The following is a 15,060-nucleotide window of genomic DNA, read 5'->3' as shown; positions in this document are numbered from 1 at the left end:
TCATTTAGTTAAGATCCAACATCCATTCTTTTCATAGTTGGTTGCTACCACCAGAGGGCGACATGGAGTACTTTTACCCATGTAGAGAAACATAAACGCTCATATATTACACACGCACCAACATTTTACTGTCTATTACTACATCAGTCTGTTTACATTAAACTGATATTGATAAATAAACTCACAAATATAGCTTCATGAATTTGGTAACGTCCTGTAAGTCATATCGTCAAATGCTTTTGTTCCAAAATAAAAAGGCTGTTGAAATAATGATTGGTGTGGTTTTTACAGGTGAATGAGCAGCAGAATAACTACAGAGAATCTGTGAATACATGAATGACCTTTTGTAATATGCCTTTAGCCTATTAGTGCCCTGAAAGAGTGGAGATTTTACCTATTTTAGCAAAATGATCTACAAACTGTATGGGTGAATATAGGAGCTTGTTAACAGGTTAGCATGTCCAACTAACAGACAGGAAAATGAGCTATGTATTTTTTAGATATCATGTTATCAGCTGACCACTGAAAGCTCTTTCTGCATATATCTTCTACACGTTCTGTCTCTTGTCACGTGTGTGTTTATATTTAAATCATGTATGTTGATTATTTAAATATGCTTTTTCATTCATTTTTAAAAAATGTCAACAGCTGTCGTTTACAGATTCATTGTTTACTATATGCTATATATATATATGAACATGAACAAAACTGAAAACACTGGGTCACCGACCCGAACCCTGACAATATGTATTTTACCTGGTTAATGTGTGTGGCGGGGCGTGGTCTGCAGCGCCGCTGCAGGGGAGGCGGACGCACCTGAGCGGCACCCGCGATCACGCCTCGGCGCCTTAACGTCTGTGCTCTCTATGCTGTTGTGTTGGTATGTGTCGGGCTGTGAGCTTTAACACCGGCTGTATGCATACAGCAACCGTGTGTGAAAAGTGGTCAATAAAGAGAAGCTGTAAAGCGTGTTCATGGAAACATCGTTGGGTCTGCCGTGATATGTTTACAATGGGACTTCTGCTCCTGAATCTCTGCGCACAGCGTCTGCAAATCGGAGCTGTATGAAGTCACTTTCATCTTTACGCAGGACTGTAAGCTGTCATCTGTGAGGCGTGAGCGGTGTTTGTTTTTAACATAGTTCACGGTGGAGCTGCTGACATAATGTGGATCCGAAGATTGATAATTAGCCTACCTGGGGTTGAAAGTCTCGATAAATGCACGGCGTTTCGGCGGGTATATCGGCTTCCGCAAGTGTGACGCTTATTTTGAGCGTTCAAAAACTAATAGAATATAATTTTATATTTATATTTCATTTCAATATCACAGTAATCTTCCAATTTAGAACTACAAGTTAAAAAAGAACTAACACAAATAAAATACACTTCAGCTAATTACTTAAAAAAATAATTTATTTTCCCAAACCACGCAGAGCCGCACTAAAAGGACTAAAGAGCCGCAGGTTGCTGACCCCTGCACTAACCTATTCAGCTGCTTGTGAATGCAAATATCTAATCAGCCAATCACATGCCAGAAAAAAAAAAAGGGTGATTTAAGTGACTTTGAAGGCAGCATTGCTGTTGGTGACAGATGGGCTGTTTTACGTTTTTCAGACACTCCTGATCTTCTCAAATTTTCTCAGGAATTTACAGAGAACAGTCCAAACTGAAAAGCGAAATAAACATTTCCCTGGGTAAAAATGCCTTGTTGATTGCAGAAGTCAGAGGGGCGTGGCCATGCTGAAGGCAAGAGGAATTCTAAGCCAGTTTCTCAACCCAGCCCATCTGATATCAGTAACCACAACACATTCAAAGTCAATTAAAAGTCGCCTTTCTTGCCCGTTCCGATGCTCGCTTTCAACTTTGAAATGAGACCACTTGGACAACAGTAATGATAAATAATTGCAAATAGAGCACGTTTACAGAATTTAATGTCATTTTTATAGAGCACCTCTTATTTTAAGAAAAGATGGGCGAGACGATTTTTGAAACTAACTGCAAATTAAGCACACAATATTTAATATCTGTATTTTACCATTTTGATAAGACATATTTCAGTACTCCAAAACACTTTTATTAGACTGCCAACATGCTTACAAGTAGTAAATCCAGGTTAGTGGATCATAATTAAACATAACTCTGTGGCAAACGCAGAGTTCAGCAGGCCATCAAGGAAGAAGTGACGTGCATTTCTGCAGTGTAAAGATGCACAAATGATTTTCTCCTTAATCTACAGTCACACAAAGCACCAGGAAAATCTTTGGTGATGTTCTCAGATGATTCTGACGCTTATCACCCAGTTCCTCGTGATGTCCTCCACACCATCAACCCTCTGTCCTCCTCACAGTTTCTTCCTCAGCTTGCCTTTCTTATGGCCACCCCTTCCAAAACCTGACTTTTTAACTTATCCGAGCCACTTTTTGTTCTTGGAGCGGAGCTTCCTCATCCCCCCGCCCTGCAGGAACTGGTGCTTCTGCTTTTTCTTGCGCTGCTTCATGATCTGATCCTTTGTTTTCAGCTCCGAGCGTGCTTTGTGGTCACCGGAGCTCTGTACGTTTGGACCTCGTCGGCCACGGCCACGACCTGGGAGAGGCACGACACAACAAAGAGGTTGGAGGTTATAGCTCGCAAGGCTGGAAGAGGGACTTGAAGTATTTACCTTTAGAGTTGAGTTAAAACATGGTGGCTGATGGTCTATATTTAACATGTTTGTGCTATTCATTTTGATGCCTTCCTACCTCTTGCTGGCTTCCTGCCTCCTCCGCCTGTTTCTCCATCTGATCCAGATCCTGTATCATCAATCTTGTATTTTTTCCTTCACTCCTCATAACTGACATGTTGTCAAGTGATACAACATCTTCACAGTACAGCTTAATATTGTCATAGGAGTAGAGAAGAGGGTCATTGAGAGCAGCACACAGAGAAGCTTTTTGTTGGAAGGATACAAGTTCTTCCTGTTCTTCTTGTTACTGATAACCTGACCGCTGTCTGTTTTGATCTTCTTCTTCTGGTCTTCCTTTCCCGTTTCTCTCACAAAACGCTTCCTCTTACGGTCCCTAAAAAAAGAAGGGGGAAAAAAGACTTTAAATTATAGTTTGAAATGACCATTTGGTGGATACTGAGTCAAACATAGGGAAATTTGTACCATTTCATCATTTTCTTCTGCTGGTTAAGGCGATCGCCTTCATCTCCCATGAGATCAAGGACAGCTGAAGAGGCCTGCTGTTCAAAAGCACTGCCCTCTCCACCGAGACTCAACCTGTCGACGCATAACACAGGACAAAACAGCATAAAACACAAAGCCATTCACATTTTTTAAAGAAACAGATGCAACAGTTTAATGCCTCACCCTCTCTCAGAGTCAAAGTCTTTAGGTCTGTAAGGGATATAATACTCTTCATCTTTGCCTGACTGCCTCTTTTTCTTGGTCTTTGGTCGCTCTTCGCCATCTTCCTGCTGACCTCTTCTTTTACCACCTACCACCTCTGAAAACACCCCCTGGTGGAAATAGAAAGAATTACATGGTACAAAGTGACAAAGCATGATACAGAGATCCTACTATCTTCCTCTTCTAGTTTGTATACAACATCATCTACATCAAAACTGCACTTTATTTTGCTTCTTCTTCATCAGACAGCACAAACAACTTTCTCATTTTGACTCAAATATTGGTTTTGAATGAAAATTCTGCAACAATCCTGGGTGTTTATTCAACTTGTGAGCAGGTTTTCTAATCCACCGTACGATTATTATTGACACTAGTACATGTTCGTGCTGCTGGCAAACTAATACACTCAAGAACATATAGCAAAGCAAAAAAGTGAAAAGTAGGTCTTGCCTACATAAATAAACATAAGACAGTTGTGAAACTTTGACATAGTAACATCTGCAGTAATATTTACACCTGTGATGACATCTCACCAGCATTAGCCTTATTTTGAAACCAAGATTGTTTACACAGAGTTTGTAATTGCAGAGAAATGCTCCATTTATTTTGGTCATTTCATTTTTGAGCAGGAAGCTCACCTTTCTTGTTATAGCCTTTAGACGAATAGAGAGTTTTCCAATTAAATACATATTCTTTAAATAATGTTCCCTCTTATAAAAAGTAGGATAATTATTTTTAAAAATTTAAAAAAATGTATTATACCTCTATTACTTAGAAAAAAAAACTGTTTTTTTTTCTGTTGTCTGTTATATAACGTTAGTGATGCTCGTTTCAATTCATTTCTTAATCAGCTAAACAGGTCAGTTAAGAAACAGTCAAATATTAAGTTAAATTTGAAAACGGTTTAAAAAAAAATATCCCCATTCCAAAATGTCACATGACAATCTCATTGGCTCACGGAGTTATGATGTCACTACACTTTGATCCTTTGAAGTTTGTCCTTAAACAGGGGTGACACACAGCAGTTTTTTAGTTCGTGTCTTCGCAGCATTTGTGTTTGCAGCCTTCACGCGTTCACCACAGAAACTTTTGGAAACCTTTTCGTTGTTGTCGTGTACAACCTTCAACATGTATCCAACAAAAAGGCAAAAAGATTACGCCGCTTCTCCTTCCTGTCGTGGCCAGCCAAGTGACCTCTTAGCCGTCCAAAGGGCATTACATGACAGTAGGAAGGAAAACTACCATCTCCAGAATAAAATTCAACAGATTGAAGAAGAGAAACTTCAACTGGAGGAGAAGTGTAGACAGATGGAAGCGCAAAATAAGAACCTGGAAGAAAGACAAAAACGCCAGCCCGACATAAATATTATTAATGAGGGTTGGGGAATCAAGTTTGGACAAGCCCGAGAGCAGATTGTCTTCCTAATTAAGGAAAACAAGCAAAAGAGCGTGGAACTAAAGGAGATGTCCAACCAGCTTAAAGACAGCAAAGCTACTGTTGAGAAGACAGAATGGGATCTCCAATATATGGACCAAATGAATCGGCTGCTCCAAACAAACTTCGATGAAGCTGTGAAAAAAAATAAAGAAATCCTCCAACAGAAGGAAGAACAGGAGAAAAGGCAAAGAGACATGGAGCACAAACTCAAAGTCACGGAGGAAAAATACAGAATGCTGAAAGAGAAGGTGGATGATACTCTGCGCCAAAATAAAGACCTTCTTCACGAGAAAAAGCAACTAGAAGGGGAAAAAGAAAAACTGGACAAACAATGCTCGCACATGCAGAAAAGGATGGAGCAAATGGCGAGAAACAACTCCGAGCTCACTAAGGGGATATTGTTGGAATACAACAACTTGAAGCGCAAACACACTGAAATGCAGGCGCAAAAGCAAGAACAAGACAACATACATGACGACCTGCAGCGTACGCTCCAAGATATCCACAAAAGAAATGAGGAGCTACAAGACATGTACAAAGAAGTACAACAAAGAAACGCAGACATGCACAAGGACAAGATAATGCAGGAGGAAACATCCAAAGAGCTCAGGGAAAAGCTTGAAGAAAAACAAGCAACGTTGGAAGAGGTGGAGAAAACGTGCAAGAAGCTTGAGAAACAAAACAAAGAAACCATCGATGAGTTGAGAACCCTCATCCTGGAAAAAAAAGCTCTTGTAGAAAACTGCATGAAAAAGAAGAACAAACGCTTCCGCTGGCCCTGGAGGAGGAACTCTACTGCTTCCTCAGCAGGTGTAGCCTCGTCTTGCTCCACCTCTGTTCACCTCCCCAACCAGTCCCGGCAGTTGACTGTCCCCTCCTGAGCCTGGTTCTGCCGGAGGTTTCTGCCCGTTTAAAGGCAGTTTTTCCTCCCCACTGTCGCCTAGTGCGTGCTCAGAGGGGATTGTTGGGGTTTTCTCTCCTCTACCTTGTTTCATTATTTACTTAACTTTTTGTGCTTACTTCATTTTACCTTGTTTCATTATTTACTTAACTTTTTGTGCTTACTTCATTTTACCTTGTTTCATTATTTACTTAACTTTTTGTTCTTACTTCATTTTACCTTGTTTCATTATTTACTTGTTGACGTTTTGTTCTTACTTCATTTTACCTTGTTTCATTATTTACTTCTTAACATTTTGTTCTTACTTCATTTTACCTTGTTTCATTATTTACTTGTTAACGTTTTGTTCTTACTTCATTTTACCTTGTTTCATTATTTACTTGTTAACGTTTTGTTCTTACTTCATTTTACCTTGTTTCATTATTTACTTGTTTAACTTTTTCTTTTTCAACTTATTCATAAAACAATAAACCAATTGAATTTATCCTTTGAGTATTTTTCATCTTTTCATCTATAACTTTTTCAAACATTCATATCTGTCGTTTATCTTCTTCTTGAAACCTCATAAATGGTGAAGGAAAAATCCTGGAACATGGTTTGAAACACTGAAATTGTTTCAGCTGAAACCGGCAAAGTCATACGTACGTGTGTGTGTGTGTGTGTGTGTGTGTGTGTGTGTGTGTGTGTGTGTGTGTGTGTGTGTGTGTGTGTGTGTTACTCTGTACATGAAACAACTTTGTAGAAAACCATTTTCCTGTCGAAACATTAGCAAACACAAACAAAGTGTTATTAACAAACGAATTACTAATATCCCTCTCTATGATAGTGATTTATTTTCTTACGGGATTAAAACTGTAAATTTTACCAAACTAAAGAAAGTAATACAAAGTAATAAAACTTTTTATCATTTAGTTAAGATCCAACATCCATTCTTTTCATAGTTGGTTGCTACCACCAGAGGGCGACATGGAGTACTTTTACCCATGTAGAGAAACATAAACGCTCATATATTACACTTCTTCTTTTACCACCTACCACTTCTGAAAACACCCCCTGGTGGAAATAGAAAGAATTACATGGTACAAAGTGACAAAGCATGATACAGAGATCCTACTATCTTCCTCTTCTAGTTTGTATACAACATCATCTACATCAAAACTGCACTTTATTTTGCTTCTTCTTCATCAGACAGCACAAACAACTTTCTCATTTTGACTCAAATATTGGTTTTGAATGAAAATGATGAAACAATCCTGGGTGTTTATTCAACTTGTGAGCAGGTTTTCTAATCCACCGTACTATTATTATTGACACTAGTACATGTTCGTGCTGCTGGCAAACTAATACACTCAAGAACATATAGCAAAGCAAAAAAGTGAAAAGTAGGTCTTGCCTACATAAATAAACATAAGACAGTTGTGAAACTTTGACATAGTAACATCTGCAGTAATATTTACACCTGTGATGACATCTCACCAGCATTAGCCTTATTTTGAAACCAAGATTGTTTACACAGAGTTTGTAATTGCAGAGAAATGCTCCATTTATTTTGGTCATTTCATTTTTGAGCAGGAAGCTCACCTTTCTTGTTATAGCCTTTAGACGAATAGAGAGTTTTCCAATTAAATACATATTCTTTAAATAATGTTCCCTCTTATAAAAAGTAGGATAATTTAAAAAAAAAATTTAAAAAATGTATTATACCTCTATTACTTAGAAAAAAAACTGTTTTTTTTCTGTTGTCTGTTATATAACGTTAGTGATGCTCGTTTCAATTCATTTCTTAATCAGCTAAACAGGTCAGTTAAGAAACAGTCAAATATTAAGTTAAATTTGAAAACGGTTTAAAAAAAAATATCCCCATTCCAAAATGTCACATGACAATCTCATTGGCTCACGGAGTTATGATGTCACTACACGATCCTTTGAAGTTTTTCCTTAAACAGGGGTGACACACAGCAGTTTTTTAGTTCGTGTCTTCGCAGCATTTGTGTTTGCAGCCTTCACGCGTTCACCACAGAAACTTTTGGAAACCTTTTCGTTGTTGTCGTGTACAACCTTCAACATGTATCCAACAAGACACCAACCAAGGCAAAAAGATTACGCCGCTTCTCCTTCCTGTCGTGGCCAGCCAAGTGACCTCTTAGCCGTCCAAAGGGCATTACATGACAGTAGGAAGGAAAACTACCATCTCCAGAATAAAATTCAACAGATTGAAGAAGAGAAACTTCAACTGGAGGAGAAGTGTAGACAGATGGAAGCGCAAAATAAGAACCTGGAAGAAAGACAAAAACGCCAGCCCGACATAAATATTATTAATGAGGGTTGGGGAATCAAGTTTGGACAAGCCCGAGAGCAGATTGTCTTCCTAATTAAGGAAAACAAGCAAAAGAGCGTGGAACTAAAGGAGATGTCCAACCAGCTTAAAGACAGCAAAGCTACTGTTGAGAAGACAGAATGGGATCTCCAATATATGGACCAAATGAATCGGCTGCTCCAAACAAACTTCGATGAAGCTGTGAAAAAAAATGAAGAAATCCTCCAACAGAAGGAAGAACAGGAGAAAAAGCAAAGAGACATGGAGCACAAACTCAAAGTCACGGAGGAAAAATACAGAATGCTGAAAGAGAAGGTGGATGATACTCTGCGCCAAAATAAAGACCTTCTTCACGAGAAAAAGCAACTAGAAGGGGAAAAAGAAAAACTGGACAAACAATGCTCGCACATGCAGAAAAGGATGGAGCAAATGGCGAGAAACAACTCCGAGCTCACTAAGGGGATATTGTTGGAATACAACAACTTGAAGCGCAAACACACTGAAATGCAGGCGCAAAAGCAAGAACAAGACAACATACATGACGACCTGCAGCGTACGCTCCAAGATATCCACAAAAGAAATGAGGAGCTACAAGACATGTACAAAGAAGTACAACAAAGAAACGCAGACATGCACAAGGACAAGATAATGCAGGAGGAAACATCCAAAGAGCTCAGGGAAAAGCTTGAAGAAAAACAAGCAACGTTGGAAGAGGTGGAGAAAACGTGCAAGAAGCTTGAGAAACAAAACAAAGAAACCATCGATGAGTTGAGAACCCTCATCCTGGAAAAAAAAGCTCTTGTAGAAAACTGCATGAAAAAGAAGAACAAACGCTTCCGCTGGCCCTGGAGGAGGAACTCTACTGCTTCCTCAGCAGGTGTAGCCTCGTCTTGCTCCACCTCTGTTCACCTCCCCAACCAGTCCCGGCAGTTGACTGTCCCCTCCTGAGCCTGGTTCTGCCGGAGGTTTCTGCCCGTTTAAAGGCAGTTTTTCCTCCCCACTGTCGCCTAGTGCGTGCTCAGAGGGGATTGTTGGGGTTTTCTCTCCTCTACCTTGTTTCATTATTTACTTAACTTTTTGTGCTTACTTCATTTTACCTTGTTTCATTATTTACTTAACTTTTTGTGCTTACTTCATTTTACCTTGTTTCATTATTTACTTAACTTTTTGTTCTTACTTCATTTTACCTTGTTTCATTATTTACTTGTTAACGTTTTGTTCTTACTTCATTTTACCTTGTTTCATTATTTACTTCTTAACATTTTGTTCTTACTTCATTTTACCTTGTTTCATTATTTACTTGTTAACGTTTTGTTCTTACTTCATTTTACCTTGTTTCATTATTTACTTGTTAACGTTTTGTTCTTACTTCATTTTACCTTGTTTCATTATTTACTTGTTAACGTTTTGTTCTTACTTCATTTTACCTTGTTTCATTATTTACTTGTTTAACTTTTTCTTTTTCAACTTATTCATAAAACAATAAACCAATTGAATTTATCCTTTGAGTATTTTTCATCTTTTCATCTATAACTTTTTCAAACATTCATATCTGTCGTTTATCTTCTTCTTGAAACCTCATAAATGGTGAAGGAAAAATCCTGGAACATGGTTTGAAACACTGAAATTGTTTCAGCTGAAACCGGCAAAGTCATACGTACGTGTGTGTGTGTGTGTGTGTGTGTGTGTGTGTGTGTGTGTGTGTGTGTGTGTGTTACTCTGTACATGAAACAACTTTGTAGAAAACCATTTTCCTGTCGAAACATTAGCAAACACAAAGTGTTATTAACAAACGAATTACTAATATCCCTCTCTATGATAGTGATTTATTTTCTTACGGGATTAAAACTGTAAATTTTACCAAACTAAAGAAAGTAATACAAAGTAATAAAACTTTTTATCATTTAGTTAAGATCCAACATCCATTCTTTTCATAGTTGGTTGCTACCACCAGAGGGCGACATGGAGTACTTTTACCCATGTAGAGAAACATAAACGCTCATATATTACACTTCTTCTTTTACCACCTACCACTTCTGAAAACACCCCCTGGTGGAAATAGAAAGAATTACATGGTACAAAGTGACAAAGCATGATACAGAGATCCTACTATCTTCCTCTTCTAGTTTGTATACAACATCATCTACATCAAAACTGCACTTTATTTTGCTTCTTCTTCATCAGACAGCACAAACAACTTTCTCATTTTGACTCAAATATTGGTTTTGAATGAAAATGATGAAACAATCCTGGGTGTTTATTCAACTTGTGAGCAGGTTTTCTAATCCACCGTACTATTATTATTGACACTAGTACATGTTCGTGCTGCTGGCAAACTAATACACTCAAGAACATATAGCAAAGCAAAAAAGTGAAAAGTAGGTCTTGCCTACATAAATAAACATAAGACAGTTGTGAAACTTTGACATAGTAACATCTGCAGTAATATTTACACCTGTGATGACATCTCACCAGCATTAGCCTTATTTTGAAACCAAGATTGTTTACACAGAGTTTGTAATTGCAGAGAAATGCTCCATTTATTTTGGTCATTTCATTTTTGAGCAGGAAGCTCACCTTTCTTGTTATAGCCTTTAGACGAATAGAGAGTTTTCCAATTAAATACATATTCTTTAAATAATGTTCCCTCTTATAAAAAGTAGGATAATTTTAAAAAAAATTTAAAAAATGTATTATACCTCTATTACTTAGAAAAAAAACTGTTTTTTTTCTGTTGTCTGTTATATAACGTTAGTGATGCTCGTTTCAATTCATTTCTTAATCAGCTAAACAGGTCAGTTAAGAAACAGTCAAATATTAAGTTAAATTTGAAAACGGTTTAAAAAAAAATATCCCCATTCCAAAATGTCACATGACAATCTCATTGGCTCACGGAGTTATGATGTCACTACACGATCCTTTGAAGTTTTTCCTTAAACAGGGGTGACACACAGCAGTTTTTTAGTTCGTGTCCTTGCAGCATTTGTGTTTGCAGCCTTCACACGTTCACCACAGAAACTTTTGGAAACCTTTTCGTTGTTGTCGTGTACAACCTTCAACATGTATCCAACAAGACACCAACCAAGGCAAAAAGATTACGCCGCTTCTCCTTCCTGTCGTGGCCGGCCAATTTCCCCAAATGACCTCTTAGCCGTCCAAAGGGCATTACATGACAGTAAGAAGGAAAACTACCATCTCCAGAATAAAATTCAACAGATTGAAGAAGAGAAACTTCAACTGGAGGAGAAGTGTAGACAGATGGAAGCGCAAAATAAGAACCTGGAAGAAAGACAAAAACGCCAGCCCGACATAAATATTATTAATGAGGGTTGGGGAATCAAGTTTGGACAAGCCCGAGAGCAGATTGTCTTCCTAATTAAGGAAAACAAGCAAAAGAGCGTGGAACTAAAGGAGATGTCCAACCAGCTTAAAGACAGCAAAGCTACTGTTGAGAAGACAGAATGGGATCTCCAATATATGGACCAAATGAATCGGCTGCTCCAAACAAACTTCGATGAAGCTGTGAAAAAAAATGAAGAAATCCTCCAACAGAAGGAAGAACAGGAGAAAAAGCAAAGAGACATGGAGCACAAACTCAAAGTCACGGAGGAAAAATACAGAATGCTGAAAGAGAAGGTGGATGATACTCTGCGCCAAAATAAAGACCTTCTTCACGAGAAAAAGCAACTAGAAGGGGAAAAAGAAAAACTGGACAAACAATGCTCGCACATGCAGAAAAGGATGGAGCAAATGGCGAGAAACAACTTCGAGCTCACTAAGGGGATATTGTTGGAATACAACAACTTGAAGCGCAAACACACTGAAATGCAGGCGCAAAAGCAAGAACAAGACAACATACATGACGACCTGCAGCGTACGCTCCAAGATATCCACAAAAGAAATGAGGAGCTACAAGACATGTACAAAGAAGTACAACAAAGAAACGCAGACATGCACAAGGACAAGATAATGCAGGAGGAAACATCCAAAGAGCTCAGGGAAAAGCTTGAAGAAAAACAAGCAACGTTGGAAGAGGTGGAGAAAACGTGCAAGAAGCTTGAGAAACAAAACAAAGAAACCATCGATGAGTTGAGAACCCTCATCCTGGAAAAAAAAGCTCTTGTAGAAAACTGCATGAAAAAGAAGAACAAACGCTTCCGCTGGCCCTGGAGGAGGAACTCTACTGCTTCCTCAGCAGGTGTAGCCTCGTCTTGCTCCACCTCTGTTCACCTCCCCAACCAGTCCCGGCAGTTGACTGTCCCCTCCTGAGCCTGGTTCTGCCGGAGGTTTCTGCCCGTTTAAAGGCAGTTTTTCCTCCCCACTGTCGCCTAGTGCGTGCTCAGAGGGGATTGTTGGGGTTTTCTCTCCTCTACCTTGTTTCATTATTTACTTAACTTTTTGTGCTTACTTCATTTTACCTTGTTTCATTATTTACTTGTTAACGTTTTGTTCTTACTTCATTTTACCTTGTTTCATTATTTACTTAACTTTTTGTGCTTACTTCATTTTACCTTGTTTCATTATTTACTTGTTGACGTTTTGTTCTTACTTCATTTTACCTTGTTTCATTATTTACTTCTTAACATTTTGTTCTTACTTCATTTTACCTTGTTTCATTATTTACTTGTTAACGTTTTGTTCTTACTTCATTTTACCTTGTTTCATTATTTACTTCTTAACATTTTGTTCTTACTTCATTTTACCTTGTTTCATTATTTACTTGTTAACGTTTTGTTCTTACTTCATTTTACCTTGTTTCATTATTTACTTGTTAACATTTTGTTCTTACTTCATTTTACCTTGTTTCATTATTTACTTGTTAACGTTTTGTTCTTACTTCATTTTACCTTGTTTCATTATTTACTTGTTAACGTTTTGTTCTTACTTCATTTTACCTTGTTTCATTATTTACTTGTTTAACTTTTTCTTTTTCAACTTATTCATAAAACAATAAACCAATTGAATTTATCCTTTGAGTATTTTTCATCTTTTCATCTATAACTTTTTCAAACATTCATATCTGTCGTTTATCTTCTTCTTGAAACCTCATAAATGGTGAAGGAAAAATCCTGGAACATGGTTTGAAACACTGAAATTGTTTCAGCTGAAACCGGCAAAGTCATACGTACGTGTGTGTGTGTGTGTGTGTGTGTGTGTGTGTGTGTGTGTGTGTGTGTGTGTGTGTGTGTGTGTGTGTGTGTGTGTGTGTTACTCTGTACATGAAACAACTTTGTAGAAAACCATTTTCCTGTCGAAACATTAGCAAACACAAACAAAGTGTTATTAACAAACGAATTACTAATATCCCTCTCTATGATAGTGATTTATTTTCTTACGGGATTAAAACTGTAAATTTTACCAAACTAAAGAAAGTAATACAAAGTAATAAAACTTTTTATCATTTAGTTAAGATCCAACATCCATTCTTTTCATAGTTGGTTGCTACCACCAGAGGGCGACATGGAGTACTTTTACCCATGTAGAGAAACATAAACGCTCATATATTACACACGCACCAACATTTTACTGTCTATTACTACATCAGTCTGTTTACATTAAACTGATATTGATAAATAAACTCACAAATATAGCTTCATGAATTTGGTAACGTCCTGTAAGTCATATCGTCAAATGCTTTTGTTCCAAAATAAAAAGGCTGTTGAAATAATGATTGGTGTGGTTTTTACAGGTGAATGAGCAGCAGAATAACTACAGAGAATCTGTGAATACATGAATGACCTTTTGTAATATGCCTTTAGCCTATTAGTGCCCTGAAAGAGTGGAGATTTTACCTATTTTAGCAAAATGATCTACAAACTGTATGGGTGAATATAGGAGCTTGTTAACAGGTTAGCATGTCCAACTAACAGACAGGAAAATGAGCTATGTATTTTTTAGATATCATGTTATCAGCTGACCACTGAAAGCTCTTTCTGCATATATCTTCTACACGTTCTGTCTCTTGTCACGTGTGTGTTTATATTTAAATCATGTATGTTGATTATTTAAATATGCTTTTTCATTCATTTTTAAAAAATGTCAACAGCTGTCGTTTACAGATTCATTGTTTACTATATGCTATATATATATATGAACATGAACAAAACTGAAAACACTGGGTCACCGACCCAGGAACCCTGACAATATGTATTTTACCTGGTTAATGTGTGTGGCGGGGCGTGGTCTGCAGCGCCGCTGCAGGGGAGGCGGACGCACCTGAGCGGCACCCGCGATCACGCCTCGGCGCCTTAACGTCTGTGCTCTCTATGCTGTTGTGTTGGTATGTGTCGGGCTGTGAGCTTTAACACCGGCTGTATGCATACAGCAACCGTGTGTGAAAAGTGGTCAATAAAGAGAAGCTGTAAAGCGTGTTCATGGAAACATCGTTGGGTCTGCCGTGATATGTTTACAATGGGACTTCTGCTCCTGAATCTCTGCGCACAGCGTCTGCAAATCGGAGCTGTATGAAGTCACTTTCATCTTTACGCAGGACTGTAAGCTGTCATCTGTGAGGCGTGAGCGGTGTTTGTTTTTAACATAGTTCACGGTGGAGCTGCTGACATAATGTGGATCCGAAGATTGATAATTAGCCTACCTGGGGTTGAAAGTCTCGATAAATGCACGGCGTTTCGGCGGGTATATCGGCTTCCGCAAGTGTGACGCTTATTTTGAGCGTTCAAAAACTAATAGAATATAATTTTATATTTATATTTCATTTCAATATCACAGTAATCTTCCAATTTAGAACTACAAGTTAAAAAAGAACTAACACAAATAAAATACACTTCAGCTAATTACTTAAAAAAATAATTTATTTTCCCAAACCACGCAGAGCCGCACTAAAAGGACTAAAGAGCCGCAGGTTGCTGACCCCTGCACTAACCTATTCAGCTGCTTGTGAATGCAAATATCTAATCAGCCAATCACATGCCAGAAAAAAAAAAGGGTGATTTAAGTGACTTTGAAGGCAGCATTGCTGTTGGTGACAGATGGGCTGTTTTACGTTTTTCAGACACT

General features: G+C 38.0%; 1 protein-coding gene across 1 annotated transcript; it reads left to right on the top strand.

The window, feature by feature from the left end:
- The first annotated feature begins 7,731 nt into the window (after positions 1-7,731).
- LOC147325945 (uncharacterized) lies at positions 7,732-9,290 on the top strand. Its single transcript, XM_086302547.1, has one exon. It carries the CDS (start codon positions 7,792-7,794, stop codon positions 8,989-8,991), a length of 1,200 nt encoding a protein of 399 aa, XP_086158673.1. The 5' UTR covers positions 7,732-7,791; the 3' UTR covers positions 8,992-9,290.
- The last annotated feature ends 5,770 nt before the right edge of the window (positions 9,291-15,060 follow it).

Source organism: Aulonocara sp. 'chitande type north' Nkhata Bay, linkage group LG7, assembly GCF_057382095.1.
Source record: "Aulonocara sp. 'chitande type north' Nkhata Bay isolate Kocher_YH1m ecotype deep benthic linkage group LG7, A_spYH_male_GT1.1, whole genome shotgun sequence".
Classification (NCBI taxonomy): Eukaryota; Metazoa; Chordata; class Actinopteri; order Cichliformes; family Cichlidae; genus Aulonocara; species Aulonocara sp. 'chitande type north' Nkhata Bay.
The sequence above is the reverse complement of the archived record's forward strand: the minus strand, read 5'-3'. Positions and strand labels throughout refer to the sequence as shown.

What these genes read in the sequence shown, in the direction of transcription:
- LOC147325945 (XM_086302547.1), top strand. Translation starts at nt 7,792, where the DNA reads ATGTATCCAACAAGACACCAACCAAGGCAAAAAGATTACGCCGCTTCT.